At 37.9% G+C, this 22,458-nt stretch overlaps 2 protein-coding genes across 2 annotated transcripts; both read left to right on the forward strand.

Annotated features, from left to right (window-relative positions):
• Positions 1 to 867: 867 nt before the first annotated feature.
• LOC137017152 (verrucotoxin subunit beta-like) lies at positions 868 to 13,045 on the forward strand. Its single transcript, XM_067381128.1, has 4 exons — positions 868 to 920; positions 1,478 to 1,578; positions 10,189 to 12,841; positions 12,946 to 13,045. The coding sequence occupies exons 2-3, from the start codon at positions 1,479 to 1,481 to the stop codon at positions 11,394 to 11,396; spliced, it is 1,308 nt and encodes a 435-aa protein (XP_067237229.1). The 5' UTR covers positions 868 to 920; position 1,478; the 3' UTR covers positions 11,397 to 12,841; positions 12,946 to 13,045.
• Positions 13,046 to 15,095: 2,050 nt separating this feature from the next.
• LOC137008747 (interferon-induced very large GTPase 1-like) lies at positions 15,096 to 20,489 on the forward strand. The gene has a single exon (XM_067370467.1). It carries the CDS (start codon positions 15,157 to 15,159, stop codon positions 17,425 to 17,427), a length of 2,271 nt encoding a protein of 756 aa, XP_067226568.1. The 5' UTR covers positions 15,096 to 15,156; the 3' UTR covers positions 17,428 to 20,489.
• The last annotated feature ends 1,969 nt before the right edge of the window (positions 20,490 to 22,458 follow it).

Below are 22,458 nucleotides of genomic sequence, written 5' to 3' on the forward strand. Positions count from 1 at the left end.
ATCTGAGTTGGAGAGCATTAATCATTCTAAAATCTATTCAAAGGATGAACTTGGACCCTATAAGATTGACACTTGTTTACCTGCTTTTTTTTTTATCAAAATAGTTTCAAAGTGTGGAGTTGTTTTAATGTGAAAAAGCCAGAGACGAGACCACATGCTCCTTATTTTGGTTGTTGGAAGAGATAAGCAGTGCAAGGCTGGATATAGCAAGCACCCGCAGCACACTTACTGAACGCTTCATTCGAGCAGGAATCATAAATTTAAAAAAGCTTGTTAACTTGATTTACAAATGCTGAGGAAGAAACTGCTTGTTTGAAAACTACATCTGTTTGAACAATGACTCAAAGATCACAGAGGATGCGATCTGCTCTTACATCAGTGGAATCTAATGCTCAAAGATTGTGACATTTTGAAGAACCTTTTCGATTGTTTAAATTAAGTGTTTTAGGCTTTGTGAAAAGATATGAATGGTGAATGTCAAATATTGTTATCAAACCATTTCAATTATAAATTATGTGATAACTAATTTTGATTCAACATTAATATTGAAGTGCTACCTATTGCAATACAATATAGTCACACCAAAGCAATGCTCTCCCACATATTTTGCTATTGTAACTGTGCTTATTTCCATCATTGGTATAAGTAGCAGTAGATGGTAATAGACAAAAAATGGATGGTTTTTACACATTAATTAAATAAATAAAAAAGTATGACTTCATAGATTCTTTCATTTTGTAATGTCACTCCTCATCCTCTATAGAAGATGTTACTGTGTGTTCGTAAGTTTCCTCCTGAGTGGGAGGAGCTTAACTGGAATAGAAAGTGAAAGTTTGAATCTGACCTGCTCGTGAAAGACAATCGCATCTCAGCACAGAAGGAAGTCACATCAAGAATCAGAGAACATCACATCAGAGAACGTGAGTACGCATTTATAAACATGAACGAGTTTTTAACAATAAAATATATAAAGGATGGCTGCCGTACATGCACACTTCAAGTCTCACACTGGAACTTGTTTCTCTAAATATGTTAAATAATATTTAATGTTTCTGGTCTGTAGGCCTGAGATCATTCACAGAGATTAAATCTGTAAAGAGGCCAAGAATGCATGAAAAATACAAAAATAATATTAATTATAAAAATGATGATGCAAGTATTAACATGACAAGGCATTAGATCTCCCAATAACAGCTATCAGGATGTAGTTTTGTTTTTAAACTCAGATTAATGTTTATTATAATATTACCATTCATCATTTACTTTATTTCTATACATAGGGAAAAACAAACCAATCTCCAGCGATATTTATATCAGAATATTATTAAATATTATCAGCAGTACATTAAATGCCATAATTTCTCAGACAGTAAATCGAAGAAAGTTAACTTTATTCTTTTATATCAACAGATTTTAATATGCGGGAGTTCACATACTAACCTCACTGATCTGTTTCTGCTCTGTGTTTTGTCTTTAGTATGGATTCAGTGGGAGTGAATGTGATTGAAACGGCAGCTCTTGGAAGACCCTTCCAGCTCGGCATGCTGTATGACTGCAGAAAGGACGAGTTAATACCAGGTACTGCAATTTATTAAAAAAGTGCATAATCCAATAAAAATTCAATATAAGAACTAACAACAATATATAAAAGACTTAACCAGATGTACAGTACATAGTACTGTATATATTGTCCATGTTTCATCTTTCAATGTTTGTTTTGTGCTTGATCACATGGTTTTGTGCCACATGTTCTAGCTTTTTGCTATAGTCTTGGTTCAAGTCATTTATGCTAGTAATGTTTCATTTCTCCTGGTGGTGCTTAAGCACTAGTAGATTATCACAGAGCCAGCTAAATATGTCAAGATAATATACCAACAAAGTAACGTAGTGCTGTAGGCTGACCTCCAAGGGTAATAGCTACACTATCTCAGCATTCGGTCTCTTTCGTTTACTCCATTGATTGGGTTTTGTTGTTATTGGACTTATTTTATGATCTATCTCCAACACTTTGTGCTTCTCTCTGCAGTGAGTTTTGTATGCTGGTATCCATCATGCACTGTAGCATTGTCACCACTGTTGAGTTTCATATGCTGATCGTTGACATTAAATAGCACTGTAGTCAATAACTTCCTGTTCACAATATAATTCCATTTTTCAGAATATCTGATTGTCATAATAGTATCACATGGTCAATAGCATAATACTTACCTGAAATAAGTATTAACAAAAACACTTTAATGTTATCAGTGAATCAGGCCACGTCATGATGGTGTAATTATTAACAGCCAACATCATATGATCCTGTTATTCTGTCTCAGCTTCTTCTGCTGCAGTATATGTGTTTTTTGAACACACTGTCAAAGCAGTCAGAGAAAAAACTAACAAAACAATGTTGGTCAAGAGCCCAACTACATGATACAATGATCACCATAATGGTGACATACATGCTTGTTCCTCTTTCCTTCAGTGTGTCATCACTAATGCTCAATCATCACTTATTTTTCTCATTAACTCCAACACTGCTTCAGTGTTACTTTAACACTTTGTAGTGTGGACACATATGTGGCCTCATTTATAAAATGTTGTGTAGAAACTGTCCTATGTTTGATCTAAGATCATTTCTCAAGTGTCTGTACATGCGATTCCGAAAAATGAACGTACACACACACAAAAAAATGTGCGTATGCCTCTCTTTCACATGTGAAATCTATAAATCACAAATGATCTTGAAATTGTGCGCAGATGAATAGTTTCAGATCTCCGCCTTGTAAACGCCCCCTACTTAATATCATTAGCATATACAAGAGCACCATTCAACATCCAAATTCTTTACTTGAGAAAGGCAAGCGGCAAGAAAAATAATAGTGAGGCCAAAATCGGGGTCCTGTTGGAAGTAGAGGTTTGTGTTATGCTAATTTAACTTTAACACTGCATTTCTTACTTAGATTTTTTTTTTGCCTTGTTTCCAGTCCACAAATCTAAAAATTCTGAAACCAAGAAGTATTTTAGTATTTTAGTATTAAAAAAAATATATTGTCTTGCTTTCAGGAAAAAATAAGTCAAGTCAAGTCAAGTCAAGTCAAATTTATTTATATAGCGCTTTTACAATTGGTAATTGTTTCAAAGCAGCTTTACATATTAGAAGCACATAAAAAAGGGAAGTGGTTAAAAATAAGCTGTACAAACAAGCGTGGTAATATATAACATATACAAGATGGTGCTACATTAAGCCAATGTCGGCTGACTCCCAGGGGTGGAAAAAACCCCCTAGGAGAAAAACCCAGCGTGCTAACACTGGGAAAAAAGTCCTAGGAGGGAAAAAAACCCTTGGAAGATATATATAATATATGTAAATGGATATGGAGATCAAAATCTAAATTATACATTTTATTATAGAGATTAAAAATAGATTATATATAAATATATGTAAGCGGATACGGGGATTAAAAATCTGAATTATAGATGCAGCCAGAACTGGATCTGTAGGCCCATTGTCTCCTGGGCTACATTGTAGGCAGGTCCAGACACAGGTTCTCCATCTGATCTGGATACGGCCTGGATCCAGCACCCGGCAAACCTCAGGATAAGCAGAGAGACAGATATTAGCGTAGATGCCATTCTTATTCTGATGTACAGGTATATCTAGTGTTATAGGAAATGTTCTCAGTTCCGGCCGACCTAATTATTGCAGCGTAACAATCCTTTAACGGATTTGAAAAATGTTAATGTATTGATAATGTGTTATGTGTATGCAAGAGCAAAGAGATGTGTTTTTAGTCTAGATTTAAACTGACAGAGTGTGTCTGCTTCCCGAACAATGCTAGGAAGATTGTTCCAGAGTTTAGGTGCTAAATAGGAAAAGGATCTGCCGCCTTCAGTTGATTTTGATATTCTGGGTATTATCAACTGGCCTGAATTCTGAGATCGCAATAGACGTGAAGGACTATAATGCATTAAGAGCTCACTTAGGTACTGGGGAGCTAAACCATTTAGAGCTTTATAAGTAAGTAGCAAGATTTTAAAATCTATACGATGTTTAATAGGGAGCCAATGTAATGTTGACAGAACTGGGCTAATATGGTCATACTTTCTGGTTCTAGTAAGAACTCTAGCTGCCGCATTTTGGACCAACTGTAGTCTGTTTAAAAGCCGAGCAGAACAACCACCCAGTAGAGCGTTACAATAATCTAGTCTTGAGGTCATGAATGCATGAACCAACTGTTCCGCATTTGTCATTGAGAGCATATGTCGTAATTTAGATATATTTTTTAGATGGAAGAATGCGGTTTTACAGATACTAGAAACATGACTTTCAAATGAAAGATTGGTATCAAAGAGCACACCCAGGTTCCTAACTGAGGACGAAGGTTTAATGGAGCACCCGTCAAGTGTTAGAGAGTATTCAAGGTTTTTTCGTGAGGAAGTTTTTGGTCCAAAGATTAGGATATCAGTTTTTTCTGAATTTAATAATAAGAAATTTCTTGTCATCCAGTTTTTAATGTCAGCTATGCATTCTGTTAGTTTTGTGAATTTGTAGGTTTCGTCAGGGCGCGAGGAAATATAGAGCTGAGTATCGTCAGCGTAGCAGTGAAAACTAACACCATGCTTCCTAATTATCTGTCCTAAGGGGAGCATGTACAGAGTGAAAATCAACGGTCCTAGTACTGAGCCTTGTGGTACTCCATATTGAACCTGTGATCGATACGACATCTCTTCATTTACTACTACAGACTGATAACGGTCAGATAAGTACGATTTGAACCATGCCAAAGCAGTTCCACTAATGCCAATATAGTTTTCAAGTCTTTTTAAAAGAATGTTGTGATCGATAGTGTCAAAAGCAGCACTGAGATCTAATAACACTAATAGAGAAATACAGCCACGATCGGATGATAGGAGTAGATCGTTTGTAACTCTAACGAGAGCAGTCTCAGTACTATGGTATGGTCTAAATCCTGACTGGAAATCCTCACAGATTCCATTTCTTTCTAAAAAGGAGCACAGTTGTGTTGAAACTGCCTTTTCTAGTATCTTTGACAGAAAAGGTAGATTCGAGATTGGCCTGTAATTTACTAAATCTCTCGGATCTAGTTGAGGTTTTTTAATAAGAGGTTTAATAATAGCCTGCTTAAAGGTTTTTGGCACGTATCCTAGTGTTAACGATGAATTAATTATATCAAGAAGTGGACCTACGACCTCTGAAAGCATTTCTTTCAGTAGTTTAGTCGGAATTGGGTCTAACATACATGTCGTTGATTTTGATGATTTGATAAGTTTAGATAATTCTTCCTCTCCTATAGCGGCGAATGATTCTAGTTTTACCTCAGGGACACTACAGTGCACTGTCTGAAGCGAAACTGTAGACGGTTGCATGTTTTTAATTTTCTCTCTAATATTATCAATCTTGCAAGTAAAGAAGTTCATAAAGTCATTACTGCTGTGCTCTATGGAAACGTCAGCAGTTGAATCTCTGTTTCTAGTTAATTTAGCCACTGTGTCAAATAAATACCTAGGATTATGTTTGTTTTCTATTAAGAGATTTGAAAAATAAGTAGATCTAGCATTTCTTATAGCCGTTCTGTACTCAATCATTTTTTCTTTCCACGAAAGGCGAAAAACTTCTAGTTTTGTTTTCTTCCAACTACGTTCAGCTTTTCTCACAGCTCGTTTTAGAGCCCGAGTGTGCTCGTCATACCACGGCGTTGGATTAGTTTCCTTAATCTTCTTTAGATGTAAAGGAGCGACTGCATCTAATGTGCTGGAAAAGAGAGAGCCAATAGTTTCTGTTGCAGCATCGAGTTCTTCTAAGTTATCAGGTATACTAAGGCGATGAAACTGCTCGGGGAGATTATTTATAAAGTAATCTTTAGTGGTAGACGTGATGGTTCTACAATATTTATGGCTGGGTGGTGGTTTTGTAGCCTTGGCTAATTGTATTATACACAAGACTAAATAATGATCTGATATATCATCGCTCTGCTGTAGAATTTCAACAGCATCAATATCAATTCCATGCGACAGTATTAGATCTAGGGTATGATTACGATAATGAGTGGGTCCTGACACGTGTTGTCTAACTCCAATAGAGTTTAAAATGTCTGCAAATGCCAATCCAAATGCGTCTTTGTTATTATCTACATGGATATTAAAATCACCAACAACAAGGACTTTATCCGCAGCTAGTACTAACTCTGATAGAAAATCAGCAAATTCTTTGATAAAGTCAGTATGGTGCCCTGGTGGCCTGTATACAGTAGCCAGCACAAATGTCAACTTACATAATGTTACATAAAGCACCATCACTTCAAAGGAATTATATTTGAAATTCTTTTGAATGATTCTGAATATATTACTATAAATTACAGCAACACCTCCCCCTTTGCCTTTCTGTCGAGGATTGTGTCGATAATCATAACCTTGAGGACTAGATTCATTTAAAGTAATGTAATCGTCTGGTTTTAGCCAGGTTTCTGTCAAACACAGCAAGTCTAGTTTATTGTCTGTGATAATTTCATTTACAATAAGTGCTTTTGAAGAAATAGATCTAATATTCAGTAACCCAAGCTTTATCATTTGTTTATCTGATTTATCTGTGATTTTCATTTTTTGAACATCAATTAAATTTTTACCCTTAAAAGGTTTCGGAAATTTTTTGTATTTACTAGTTCGAGGTACAGACACAGTCTCTATGTGATAATATCTAGGTGAAAGTGTTTCTATGTGCTGTGAATTATCTGAGTTCTGTGACGTGAGGCGGCTAGCAGACGGTCGGTTTAGCCAGTTTGTCTGCGTCCTGATCTGGGCCCTGGTTTGTCATGTTTCAGCTCTACGACTATTTGCCAAATTTCTAGATAGAAGAGCAGCACCATCCCGGGAGGGATGAATACCATCTCTTTTCAACAGATCAGGTCTGCCCCAAAAGCTTTTCCAATTGTCTAAAGTCAAAATTAAGTGAGTTTTTCCTTACAACAAGCAAAATAATCTACCAATGGGCTAAGCAATCTTGTTTTCGGTTTGAAAATTCGTCTGCTCAGACCCTGACATGGCGGTAAGTACTTTTCCAAGTCAAAGACCATTTTTATAAATATGAACTTTGCTGCAGATTGCAGCATACGCACACTCTAAGATCAAATTTGTGCATACTCACGCTTTATAAATGAGGCCCCTGAACACTGTGTGGTGTTAATAAAACATTAACACCGCATTTTGCTGGGATTTTGCTGTGTATCATCCAACATTAAGCCATTTTAAGCCAGAAAGTTAGAGACCCTTAATATTTAAAGGACGTTCAAAGAACGTTGTTTAATGAATGTTTTCATCATATACTAATGAGAATATGTTGTGATTTCATGAACATTGTTTTGAAAGTGTTTAATTCTAACACTTGGATAACCTTTACACAAGAAAAAAGTCAGGAACAATAACTATGGGACAGAGTACAAAACTTTGCCACATTCGTAAGATGTTCTTTTAAAATAGCACACAAAAACATATTAATTTGAAGTTAATTGTCATTCTAATGTTTTAAGGATGTTCCAAGAATGTAGTTCTTAGAATGTTTCCCAACATTATGAGAACATTTAAAAAACCTTCTACAAACAATGTATAAATAACGTTTTTGTTCTAATCTTTTGAGAACATTATTGAAGACCAGATAACATTGAACAAACATTCTATTAATGTTACTGGAAGAATGTTTGTTAATTACTTTGAGAGAACCTTGCCAGAAAGCCAAAGTTATGAGAACATTTCCTGTTAGCTGGGCTGCCACTCAGGCTCATCATCGCATCACAATGCAGAGCAATGATTCTGCCAGCATCCTACTTCACAGCCTCAGAGTTCAGAGAGACACCATGCTGCTTAGGACACTCAAGTTTTCAACCTCATCAGTGGCAGTTGCTAAGGGGTCCATGTCAGCACCCCCTCACTTCCACTAAAAGTCGAACACTTGGGCCAGTAGTGGATCACTACAAACTGAAGTTCCAGGAGTTCTGACATATTTGGCAACATTTTGGATTCAGGAAAGGCAGCCTCCACATTAAAGGTATATGTTGTGACCATTTCTGCGTATCATGTACCAATTAATGGTTCATCTCTTGGTTCACATCTTATTTGTAGTTTTTTTAAAAGGTGTGAGACCGTTAAGGCCAGCTCGTAACCTTCTTTTCCTGGGTGAGATTTACCACTTGTACTTGTCTGTTTGCCACCATTTGAGCCTTTGCAAGCAGCTGACAATAAATGGGTATTTTTGAAAAAAGCTCATTTTGTTGGGCATCACTTCTGCTAAGCTTGTTTGTGAGTTACATGCATTGCCTGTTAGTGAGTTATGCATACATTGGTTGCCAGATGATTCTGGCGTTGTGCTTCGACCAAATCAATCTTTGCTTCCTCAGTTTGCAAATCATTCAGTTAATTTGGCTGCTTTTCAGTCTGCATCTCAATCAGATCAGTGGCGGTGTCCAGAAAAGGGCCACTATATCAAAGCAAAGATTATCAAAGATTGTGGAGGTGATCACTATGGTGTTAAAGAGAGACCAAAAGCCTCTGCCAGGAGATATTTCTTGTCATTCCACTAGGACTGTGTCTAAATCTTGGGCTGCTTTAAGAGGAGTTTCTATGGTCTTAGCAGCTGATACTTGGGGTTCTCCCTGTACTTTTGCCTGCTTCTACAAGTTAAACGTTGCCACACCTTATGCAGTCAGTTCAGCAGTTCTTCAGGAGCAACCTTGACTCCAAGTCAGTGGTCAGTGGCATTTTTCATGACAATGTTGGTAGGAGTCAACATTGTCACTCAGAATGAGTGAGAAAGGTGTACTGAGACTGAATGCTGAGCTATTACCCTCTAGGCTCAGCCAATGTTGCTACATGACTTTGTTGGTCTGTTATCTCGACCGATCTAGCTGGCTCTGTGATAATCCACTAGTGCTTAAGCACCACTTCTGGTGGTTAGGAGGAATGAAACAGAACCATAGTTACTTATGTAAGTGTCATTGGTTTAATCATTTGCTGTGCTGTGCCTCACTTTGTTGACTTGTGTCTTTGTTCTAGCCTTTTCATGCCTTGTCTGTGCTGTGTGTCTTGTGTGTTCTAGTGCTCTTCCCAGTCCTGCCCTGCCTGAGGTTCCTTTGCTTGCCGTTTCTCCTGAGATTCTACACAGTAACTGAGCTCTCTGTACACCTGTTGTGATTGGCCTGTCTCCTACCCTCTCTCTGGTTGTCAGGGTGGTCTGTCCCTGTCATTACCTACTGCCCGTTCCTGCCTATGTCACCCAGTCAACACTTCAGACTGTCTTCTCCTTGGGAGCTGATTCCCAGAGACATCCTTAGTCTGGCTCTCTCTCATCCCTTTGACCTCTCCCTGCTTGTTGGAGTCAGGGTCAGGACTTGGCGGCCCACTGCTTTTGTCTTAAGTGTCTGTCAAGTCAAGTCACCTTTATCTATATAGCACTTTTTACAATGCACATTGTGTCAAAGCAGCTTTACATTGATAACTGGTATATAATTTTGGCTGCACAGCAGCTCTTAAAGAAAATGGTGTCATTGTCCAGCTTAAGTAAATTCAGTATTGATTCATTCCATCGTAAACATCAATAATTACTTAATTTATCTATATATTAGCGCTGGAGAAAACAGTGATGTCATCATCCAGCTCAGTTCAGTTTGCATACAACAAAAACAATGTTGTTTTTTTTTTTTGTTGAATATCAAGTGTGCTCAATTAAGCAAGCCAAAGGTGACAAGGAACCCAAACTCCATCAGGTGACGTCACATGACAAACAGGTGATAATAATGGAGAAAAAATACCTCTGGAGAAACCAGGCCCAGTCGGTTCAACAGCCCAACAGCGAACAGTGCATGATTATGATTTAGGCAGAATTACAAGTCATAAGTCCGATTGGGATTGCAACAGTCAACATATTTGGTCAAGTTCCATCTAGTTGAAGATTGTATTTATCAATAAAGTCTGTCAATAAAGTCATTATAATAAAGTTGCTAGAAATGACCATGAAAATGTTTGTAGTTTCAAGAAAAGTCAAATACCCCATAAACAGAAGCAGACAAACATTTCCACTTTCATTGTCTAACACTTCATTTACCACCTTCAGAATATCTCTCTACAATTTTTATACAAAATGTTATTTCTAATAAGTTTACTGTTGAAAGTTAAAACACATTTTTCCTATTACAGGGTTCAGACTTTGGAGTAAAGATCAGCTGCAGCAGAATATTTCCACCCATTCCCAAATTAATACAAGATTCAATGTCACAGCTTCAGACTCTATTCAGGACAAATCTAAAATACTAAATATTGACGGTGGTCTCAAACTGAGTCTTTTAGGTGATCTCATCCATGTTAGTGGAGCAGCAAAATATCTCAAAGACACCAAGACGTCTTTCAAACAGCAGAGACTGACGCTACATTATCATTCAACCAGCAGGTTTGAAGAACTGACCATGAATCATTTGCCTTCTGGAAATACTGCTGAGGATGGTGATACAGCAACACATGTTGTGACAGCAGTGCTGTATGGAGCAGATGCCTGCTTTGTGTTTGATAGGGAGGTTACCTCAGATGAGGACAAAAAAACAGTAAAAGGAGAGGTAAAAGTGGCTCTTGAGAAACTGCAGGGCATCGTTTCAGTAGATGCAAACGCTGATCTAAGTGTGAATCACAATCAGAAAACTGCAGTTCAAAAATTCATTTGTACATTTTATGGTGACTTCCAGCTACCATCTAACCCAACCTCTTTTGAAGATGCATTGAAGGTTTTTGCTGATCTTCCAAAACTGCTGAAAGAAAACCAAGAGCTGGCGGTTCCACTGAGAGTTTGGCTTTATCCTTTGGACAAACTTTACTCAAGACCTTCAAAACTTCATAGAGACATCAGCATGGATCTAACCATGGAGATTGAATCAGTGATCGAGAGTTTAAATACAACAGAGATGAAATGCAGTGACCTTCTGAAAGACTCTCCTGCTCTGACATTTGCTGCATTTCATGATAAAATTCTACAAATGAAGCACAACTGCTATAAATACAAGTTGAGACTCGTGAAGACACTCGGCTCTCTGCTGCCAAACATCCGTGGAGACAAGATGAAGGAAACTGCACTGAATGACCTTCTACAAGAACATGATGAATCTCCATTCAGAGGACATGACCTTGCAGAATGGCTAAAAGAGAGAGAAAAAGAGTCTAATATCATTAAATCAGTCCTCAGACAGCTGAAGGATGCTGGTGCACAGGTAGAAGTCAACCTAGATTCCATCTTAATGGATCTGGAAGTTGGATATATAGTTAGCTACACTTTCACATCACTGGACTTTAACATTTCACATCGGACAGATGTGCTCCTTAAACAAAAGGCATATCTGAGTTCTTCAACAAAAGGATAAACTGATGAGAAGAGCATTCTCATGAGATTCAACAGGCCATGAGAAGCAACTTAAATATATTTAAGAACTTGATTGATTCAAAAGACCGTGAACCAGCCAAGTTTATTGTTTCCTCAAAGGAAATGGTGAATAATCCAGGTTCTTGCATTCTCCTGTATGAAAATGGATGTAATGAAGCTGTGTGCTTCACCTCTCCATCCAAACCAGTCTGTCCAATCACTGAAGAGGTCAAAGGTGATGGTGTGATTTTGAAGGTTCCTCCATCATGTCCTGCTACAGTGGAGCTCAGATTACTGTATAAAGCGAAGCAGGACACTGTCTGGACATCTGTACGGGTGCTCAAGGGTCAAGACACAGTTACTCTGACTGATCTGAGAGAAGAAACTGAGTATGAGATCAAATGTGCAGCGGTGGGAAAACTTAATTACACTGTGGACAGTGATGTCATCAATCTAAGAGTCATTGAGAAGAAGATCATCATGGCAACAGATTCTGTAATTGAAAATCTGAGTTTCACTGAAAACAAGTGCAGTAAACTTTTGCAAGACACCAGGACAAACGCATTTAGTGCATGTCACAAGAAGATTGAAGATATGAGGAGGTACTGCCAAATGTACAGACAAGATTTCGATAAGACAATTAATTCACTGATCCGATCAGTTCAAGCCTGTGAAGAAGAAACTTGTGGTTTGACCAATCTTCTACAAGCTCACGAGGAGTCTCCATTTAACACACATGATCTTAAGGAGTGGATTAGAGAGAAAGAGAAAGAATTAAACACAGTGGGGGAGTTTCTTCAACAATTACTGGACTTTGGAGCTGAGGTGAATACAAGCTTAGATGCAGTTTTGTCAGATATTAAGGTGGAGAATGTGGTTTGCTACATGTTTAGTTCTCTTGAGCAGCCAGACAAGTTGCTCTCTGAACAAGAAAATTACTTGAAATCTCAAACAACGTTAAAGAATCCAGGAACATCTCCTCATGTATTTACATGGCTCACTGGAAACATCAGGGGAAAAATGAGAAAACATTTAATAATGTTTAAGGAGCTGATGACGTCACACGACAGTCAATCCACTAAATTTATCGTCTCCTCTAAGGAAATGGAGAATAATCCTGGATCCTGCATTCTCCTGTATGAGCATGGATGTGATGAAGCTGTTTGCTTTACTCCTCCACCACAGCCAGTCTGTCCAATCATTGAAGAGGTCAAAGGTGACATTGTGGTTCTGAAAGTTCCTCCATCATGTCCTGCTACAGTGGAGCTCAGATTACTGTATAAACCAAAGCAGGACACAGTCTGGAGATCTGAACCTGTGCTGAAGGATCAACACACAGTTACTCTGACTGATCTGAGAGCAGGAACTGGGTATGAGATCAAATGTGCAGCGGTGGGGAAACTCAACTACACCGTAGACAGTGACGTGATCAGAGTCATCACAAAGGTATGATGATCATCATCCATCCAATACTTTATAGATAACTTTTCCACTTATTGCAGGTTTCATCATTTAATCAGTTGTTAATTAGAATCACATGTGTCTTTCAGCAAAGTACAAGGAACCAAAGAGTTAAGGGTGAGTAATATATTTCCGACCTAAAATTTTAGAACTTTTTATCTGTTTGACCAAAAACCAAAAGATGTTAAACTAAATGCTGTAAATATGTGCATTATAGCTTATACTTTCCACTAAAATATATTTGTCTCAACAAATTGTGCAGAGCAGTTAATTAAGGATCATTTATACAATGAACTCATTTAGTCCTGCGGTGAGCTGTAGGACCATAATAGGGGCTTTTGCACCGGAGGAACCTTTTCATAGTTCCTAGAACTATTGGCTGAAGTACCCGGATATTGCCGTGTTCGCACCGCAGGAACTAGGAACGATTTTAGTTCTAGTAACTCCTTTTGGGGGAACTAAATTAGATCCTACTTCAGAGTAGGGTCTAAACCAGCTCTATAGGAACTATCAGTGACGTGAGTGTACGTTGATTGGTCAAACGCATGTCAATAGGAGATTTCGTCTCTTATAGCCCCACTTTTTGCTCTTTCAGTCGCGTAGATTATGCATTTACATTCCATTCTCCATTATCATGAAGCCCACGGCACACAACAAACAGATCCAATCATGGCATCCTCTATTCACCATTTTTTAATGTTTGTAAATGCTGTGCTTAAAGACACCACTGTCGGCCGCTTCGCAGTTCCTATTCCCAGTGCGAATACAACCAGAAACACGGCCTGGTGGAGAAATTAGTTCTCGGGGAACTATCCTAGTGGCTAGTTCCTATAACTAAGTTCCTTGAACTATTCAGTGTGAAAGCTCTTAATGATGCAGCATCAACATTTTATGCGTTATTTCATCAGGTAGACGTCTACATTTTAACAACCTATTCTACAGAGCAACAGGCGGATCATTAAAACAAACAGGAATGTGATCAGTGCAGTGTAAATGCTAATGAGTTCAGATCTGGCCACTAAAAAGAAAAAAGGGAATTAAAAAATAATAAAATATTGGTTCTGCAAATTGGTTTATGAGACATGTATACAAATAATCTGCAATGTTTGTAAAAAATCAATATCAGTTGATCCCTAGCCATGAAATCAGATGTACATGTTTAAAAAGGTATAAACAGCTGTCTGTCTTGGCTGAAAAGATCAACCATAAATGTTATTATCAGGTGTAAACAGAGAGGAGAGAGAGGAATTTGAAAAAGAGAAGGAGGAGATGAAGAAGAAGAAGATTTATGTTGAAACAGAAGATTCAGTTCAGGTGACTGTTCAGAGAACTGATTCATGTTCTTCATTGTTTGTCACTACAATAAAGGGATAATTTACCCAAAAATTAAAATAATATCAGTAATTACTCACCCTCATGTCATTCTACACCAGTAAGAACTTCGATCATCTTCAGAACACAAATTAAGGTATTTTTGATTAAATCCAATGGCTCAGTGAGGCCTCTATTGCCAGCAATGTCACTGAACTTCTCAAAATCCAGAAAGGTACTAAAAACATATTTAAAACAGTTCATGTGACTACAATGGTTCTACCTTAATATTATAAAGCAACGAGAATACTTTTTGTGCACCAAAAAACAAAATAACGACTTTTCAACAATATCTAGTGTTGGCCGATTTTAAAACACAATCTTTTGTTTCGAATCAGTTATTCGGAGCGCCAAAGTCACATGATGTCATCAGTTTGGCAGTTTGACATGCGATCTGAAATGCTGATTCGAAACAAAAGATTTGAAGCAGTGTTTTGAAATCGGCCACCCTGAACCATCAGATTTTATCAAAAATATCTTAATTTGTGTTCTGAAGATGAACGAAGGTCGTATGGGTGTGGAACAACATGAGGGTAATTAATGACAGAATTTTCATTTTTGGGTGAACTAACCCTTTAATCTAGTATTATATCCCATTAGGGGAATCTGATTGTAATATTCTGGTGAACTGCAGTTAAACTGAAAGGGTTTTGATTGAATGCTCAGAAAATAAGATTGATTATGTGAATGACTTTCCTCATGATCCATATAAATGACTCGAAAATGTAAGAAAGGTCAGAAGAAATGACAGTTTATGTCAGTAATGCAAACAATGAATAAAATAAATGTATTATCGCTATAAATAATAATAATATATCTTTGCTTTAAATGATTGTGAATTATTGTCTATTAAACAGGGAGAAAAAAAGGACATTGGAATAGCAGAAGTCAGAGCAGATCAACACTTACAACAGGAAGACAATGAAAAAATGGAAAATCTGTTTCACAAACTTCATCTTGAAGCCAAGTGTCACAATAAACTGAAAGTCAATGATGTTCTTCAGTTAACTTCACATTCATTAAAATCAAGTGTTTCTTGTTCTGAAGAGCTGATTCAGACTTTCATACAAAAACTACTGTTGATGAACTACAGAGCAAGATACATCAATGTTAAAGAGAACAATGAAGAAGATCGCACTCAACAAAAAAACAAGTCGTCTGAAGACGAGAGTGATATTTTACATGAAATACCTTTGTCTAACAAAGGAACAAGCCAATCTGAGCGAATCCACCCGATGGATGTTCAGATGGCCGTGTTTCATTGTGCTGATGGTTTCCTGAAGCAGCTGATGGTCACTAAACTGTCCCAGTGTCAGTACGCTCTGCCTCTGCTTGTTCCTGATCCATTCACACAACAGATTGAGTTTCCTCTCTGGACATTCAGACAAATCACCAAGAGCTGGAAGATCAGAAACACCAACAATGAAACTATCAGTCAAATCCAGCCGGTCTACAAGGCAGAAACTCCAATGGTGTTTTTCTTCAGGTTTGGCTCTGTGTCTTCATCCAAGTCTGAGCTGATGAACAGTCTGATCAATGAGAAACACAACACGTTCTTCCACAGGAACTGCCCAGGCAGCAGCAGAACCAGAGTCCTGATGGATGGAGTGGTGGAGATCGCCTGGTTCTGCCCCTCTGGATCATATGATGATAAATTCACTGACTGTGTTGCGTTCTGTAATCTACATGGTGATGCAGGAGACCATGAGAAACAGCTGCAGATCCTCACTGAAATGGCCACAGTCAATGTTGTTCTTCTACAACAACTGGACAGAAATGACAAAAGTGTTGCAATAATACAAAACATGTACAGGAATAGAAAGCCATTTATTTGTCTTTTTTCTGACGATGATTCGACTGTATTTGATACGAAGAAAGGGAAATTCAAAATCAGTTTTAAAGACAGAAATCAGTCGGATGTATCTGAAGAACTCAGAAGAGCTATAAATGATTGTCTCTCAGAATCATCTTCCACTCTCAGACTTGAAGATGTGTCCAAACACTCAGACATCAGAGTAGATGAGGAAGATGATGAAGACTGCAGGAGAGGAAGAGAAGCAGCACAGCAGATGATGAGTTTACTGGAGAAGAAAAATCTGACAGAAATCAAAGAATCATTTCTGCCCTGTCAGGGGAAACTGTGGCATCAGTGGAGTCAGAAGAACAAAGAACTACATCGACCTCGAGCACATGACATAGAAATGGACATCAGTAGAAAACAAACAGAGATGAAGAAAATCCGTGAACAACAGCATGAATCTGACATCAGTGAGTTCATGAAATTCTTCATAAAACAAATGAACTCACATGCTGAACATGAGAAATTGTTTTTCATCAAATGGCTTAGAATCCTGCTGGATGAATATATCTCAGCTGACCTTTATTCTCTACATCGTAAGTATAATGAAAAATGGTCAGCAGTCTTAAAAATGAAAGAGAATCATGATGAATCTGAACATCTCAAAGCTGAACAAATGGAACTTGAGAGAATATCTGAGGAACTTCAAACTGCAACCTTTGGTTTGGAGCACATCATGCAGGAGATCAGTCAGATCTATGAATCATGTGAATCTGTGCAGAAGAACAAGAAAGATCTTCAGTTTGACTTCTCTTCTCTCTCGAGTCTTGCAGCAAAGATGATGATCTCTGGATTTCCACTAGAGCTGATGGATGGAGATGCTGCTCATGTTCCTGTGATCTGGATCTCTGCTGTTCTAGATGAACTCATCCAGAAACTGGGAGACCAGAGAGTCTTTGTGCTGTCAGTTTTAGGGCTTCAGAGCTCTGGGAAATCCACCATGCTGAATGCCATGTTTGGACTCCAGTTTGCCGTCAGTGCTGGCAGGTGCACCAGAGGAGCTTTCATGCAGCTGGTCAAAGTGTCAGAAGAGATGAAAACACAGATGAACTTTGACTATATTCTGGTTGTTGATACTGAGGGTCTTCGTGCTCTAGAACTGGCTGGAAGATCAACAAGAGATCATGACAATGAATTGGCCACATTTGTTGTTGGTCTTGCAAATCTGACATTAATCAACATCTTTGGAGAAAACCCATCTGAGATGCAGGACATTCTTCAGATTGTTGTTCAGGCCTTCCTGAGGATGAAGAAGGTCAAACTGAATCCCAGCTGTGTGTTTGTGCATCAGAACGTCTCAGACGTCACAGCTGGAGAGAAAAACTTGGAGGGAAGGAGATGACTGCAGGAGAGACTGGATGACATGACTAAACTCGCTGCTGAAGAAGTAGTTTATGATGCAGGATGTTTCAGTGATGTCATTGAATTTGATGTTCAGAATGATGTGAAGTATTTTGCTCAGCTTTGGGAGGGAAGCCCACCGATGGCACCACCAAACCCAAAGTACTGTGAGAATATTCAAGAACTAAAGGAAACCATTATGTCTCATGCCTCAAAATCACATGGAATGATGCTGACACACTTAAAAGATCATATTAAAGATTTCTGGGAAGCTTTACTGAATGAACGATTCGTCTTCAGCTTCAGAAATTCTCTGGAAATTTCAGCCTACAGGAAACTGGAGACCGAATACAGCAAGTGGTCCTGGAGTCTCCGCAGTGCCATGATAGAAAAAGAGAACAAACTACACAACAATATAGAAAATGAAGCAATCCATGAGGTTGATGAAACTGATCTTCAAACAGAACTGAAGAAGACAAGTGAAGAAGTGGAGAAATCAATGTCTGAATTCTTTGAGAAAGACACATATGCTGATATACTGATTCAGTGGAAAACATCATTTGAAACAAAAATCAAAGAGATTCAGGAAAACATTGTGAGAGAAACAAAAAGGAAATTAAATGAGATTCTTCAGCAGTGAGACCTGAAGAAAAAGACTGATGATCAGAGGACACATCATGAAAACACTCTCTATGAAAAGACCAAAGAACTTGCCTTAAAACTCAAAGACAAAACAAATGATGAAGAAACACTGAAGAAAGTGTTTGATTTGTTTTGGGGACACAGTGTGGATATGATGATCAGAGACACTCCTGTAATTACAGACACTGACATAATGAGAGATGTGAAAGAGATCCTCCGTGACATGTATGAAAATGCGCCTGTAGAAGAGAGGAAGATGAAGATGAAGGGCATTTTCCCTGTGAATAGTTATGCAGATTATGTACAGTTAAAGAAAACCAGTGGATCTACAGGATCTTTCACAAATGCCTACAGATCAGCTAAAGATACGTTTGGTTACAGTCTCTCTAAAGAGGAGGAAACCCAAATTAGATCATTAGTCACAGATGTTGCTCAGCAGACAGACAAAATGATTCAGTCATTTAACATTTCAAAGATGGGCTACAACATCAGCTACATTCAACAACTCACAGGTTACATCAAGAGGAGAGTAACAGAACATGAGGAAGGACCTGTGAATTATGAGTTTGAGAAAACATTCTTCATGGATTTGGTTTATTCCATCTGTAAGAAGGCAAAAAAGATGATCACTGACCAACACAGACTGTTTAGGAAAGCAAAATTTGTTAAGAAGAAGAGAGAAGAGTTCTATAGTATTTTCCAGAAATACTGTCATGGAGCAACATCGGCTGCCATTTTTGGAGAAATCATCTGTCAGAAACTGAAAGAGCCCATTGAGCAGAGTGTCTACAAGAAGACTGCCAGAGATCTGACGGATGAAATCAGATCAAACTGTGAATCACTGAATGGAAACAGATCAAACCTGGAGAAACGCATCCTGAAGACACTGGCAGAAGAGGAAGATTTCGACAAATACATGAACTACATTCATAATCCCAAAGATCACTTCAAGAGTTTCATCAAACATCAAGTCAGTCAGTACATCACTGATAAGTTCTTTGTCAATGTTTTATCCAAGATTAAGGAGAACATTGAACTCCTGCAGCAGAAGATCATGAAAGCAGCACATGAATCTACTGAACATGTTCAAGTGAACAGAGGAGATGTTGGTTTGTGGTTGAAGAGTTTCACACAGAAGCTCTCAGGTGAGCTGATCTTCGGTGAAAAAAACCTCAGTGGAGTGAAACATGATGATGTTGATGATATCAACCTCCTAGAAGATGTGATAAGACAAGAACTTCCTGCTGTAATGTCTGACATCAGCAGTAGATTTGACAATAGGACTTTACTAGTAAATCTAGACTATAAGTTCAGGCCAGACAAGCTTCTGATTGATCACTTCTGTCAGTGCTGTTGGGTTCAGTGTCCGTTCTGTGGAGCCACCTGCACCAACACCATAGGAAACCATGATGGAGATCACAGTGCTCCTTTCCATAGAGTGAGGGGAATTAATGGCACACATTACCGTTCAATAAAGAATCTCTGTGCTGATATTTGCACAAATTTAGTGGCAAGCGATCAGTATTTTTATACACCAGATGTAAGGTTTCCATATAGAGATTACAGAAGAGCAGGAGGAGTTTATGCAGACTGGAGCATCACCTCTGATCTCTCTGAACTGCCCTACTGGAAGTGGTTTGTGTGCAGATTCAAGAAAGATCTGAAAAAATACTACAGTAAAACATTTAAGGCGAGTGGTAAGATCCCAGATGAATGGAGAAAATACTCGAAAAAGGAAGCTATTAAGAGTTTGGATCAATATATGTAATGGCGCAGATAAAGAGTAAGACTCTTACATCTCATTTAAGATTCTTCTCAAATCACAGTCAGAAATGAGTTTCTATTACATTCATCAGTGTGACTCTTGAGCTTATCTACACCTTCATCAAATACACTAGAAGAGGATTAAAGACAAGATTTAATTCCACATACAAGTATCAGGATTTTTTTTTCAGGAGAATGTGACCTCAGACAGGTTCACAAAGTATGTGTTTTATGACTGAGATGCATTACATGTTCTGTAGGAAATGCAGGCTTGTAGTCTGTGTCTGACTCTGACATACATTATCTCAAAAATTGACTACTTGCCAAGTTGTGTTCAAAAACCACAATAAGCTCAAAAGGATTTCCTGTGTAACTGGCAAGAATGCAGTTACCAAAGGTGCACTTTGCTCTCGAGTGTCTGCAAGAAAGCTTTTTGACACCAAAAATGTGCCAAATAGGTCTTAAAATATCTTAAACATTTTGCAAATATGAAAGGCACATTCCAGAACCTTCTAATCACGTAGGTACAACCTATGTCTAATTTTTTCCCATGTGTAGCAGAACTTAAGACTTCATGCATTCTGTATAGACCTTACTTCCTTACCTTACTTATTTTTTACTATACTTCACATTTCATCATTTTGATACAGTATTATATTTAGATGGACTTAGTCATATTTTAAAATTAGTATTTAGATTCATGCATTTAAGTTTATTTCTTACTGAACCTTTTATTTTTACTTAATTCAGTTACTTGTTTTTACATTATTTTATTTTATTCTTATCAGACTTAATTGTTATTCTCAATTTACTTTTGTTTATTAAAATATGCTTTTTCCTTATATTCCAGTTTGCTTCTGTCATCATTTCATATCTGCCTGTATCACATTGCATCAAGTTTTTATGCATTGCATATTCACATTTAACTTACTGTAGGATTATTCCTGAACGAAGCCCACCAAATTAACCCAACTCCACATCCCAAAGATCAAAGAGATCCAACTCCCCCCACTGAACCATTTGTGAGCCATAAAGTTGAACCTGGGGACTAAAATTCTTTCTTTGTATATTGATTACAGGTAAATTCTTAGGAAAATCTACCTCAATTACAGAAAAATATGTACTGTTTGGTATGGTTGTGATGGATGAATGCTTTCCAGTATTTTGGTGCAAAAATGATTTATGTAAGATGTACGACTTTTGAACTAGCTAAGTTAATTTCTCAAAGTTCTGACCAAAATCCTTAAAAGTTTGATAACAAAGGACTGTAAGGACATTATGCTAATTAAGTACAAGAACAGGAGAATTGGGCGTAGGACCCACCCCAAACCATATCTGATTGGCTAAAACACTTGGAAAGGCAGAACCAACAAACTGTTCAAAACCCAAAACCACGCATTGTGTTTTTGCTTTTGCCTTTGCTTGTGCTTTTTCGCCTTGGCCTTCGCTGAGTCGGTGGACTGACCATCGTCCTGCCTACAAGCTAAACCTCTTCAAGAACTCACTCAACCCCCCGCAAGAACCTTCGTTGAACTTCGCAGAAGAAGACTCGCTCAAAGTCTTTTGGTTCCAGCAACTCCTCAAGACGACGAGAGAAATCCACGCAGCAATGCGTAATCCTGCAACCACTCATGAAGATTCCATTTCCTACAAAGCCAACTATTTCCCCACGGAACACCGTCCTTTAGAACTCTTGACCAAGCAGCACCGCAAAGATTCCTTTGGAACACGTTCTTACAGGAGCATCTAACGCAAGTAACACAGGTCTCCTAAATTTGCTGAGCTTCTGCAATTTTTATTAAGCAAATGAAACTGTGGTTGAATTGCTAGTATATTAATTCTCTGAGGTTATGGTCAAAGAATATTGTTAAAGCTAGACAATTGGGGAATAAATTCACCTCCCGATAACAATCTCACAATTTCCCTGTAACTGAATGAATGAGTGTGTGCGAGTGTGTGTGTGTGTGTGTGTGTGTGTATGTGTGTGTGTGTTTGTTAGATTAGTTTGTGTGTATTAGATTAGTTCAAATAAAGTCTTGTTTGATTTTTCACATTTACAAGTGTCTTGTACTGTGCTTGCCAAATTACTGCCTTAAACTAAAGATTGTGCTACCTTGCTCATATCAGTAATCATAAATTTATATTATTACCATTGGCCACAGGGTAATATTTTGTCCAGAATTGGTAAAATACTTAAACCTCAATTTTTCGTTGGGCGAATAATTGATAAAGTGTTAAATAAAAATTCTGAATAATTTACAGTTAATTCGGTTCTTATTCACTGTAATTTAATTACCTTTGAGTTATAATTGATCAAGTTCATTCTTACATTACCTATCAAAAAAGTATTTAGGTGATAATTAATTACACAGAATATTGTTACGTCCCCATTAGTTAGAGTCAGAGTAGCTCTTGCAAGACAAGTAAATACCTCCCTAAGTGTATTAATGTGATGTAACCAATCAGGAGATTAAATGACCAAATCATCTACAATTTAGCACATCAGCTAGGCACACATTTACTAGCTGCGTGAACATAGCAGGAGCATTTATCATCCCAAACGTCATTACAGTGTTCTGTAGAAAGTAATCAGATGTCACAAAGTCTGAGATATCAAAGGGTGTAG

This window comes from Chanodichthys erythropterus, chromosome 3 (genome assembly GCF_024489055.1).
Source record: "Chanodichthys erythropterus isolate Z2021 chromosome 3, ASM2448905v1, whole genome shotgun sequence".
Taxonomy (NCBI): domain Eukaryota; kingdom Metazoa; phylum Chordata; class Actinopteri; order Cypriniformes; family Xenocyprididae; genus Chanodichthys; species Chanodichthys erythropterus.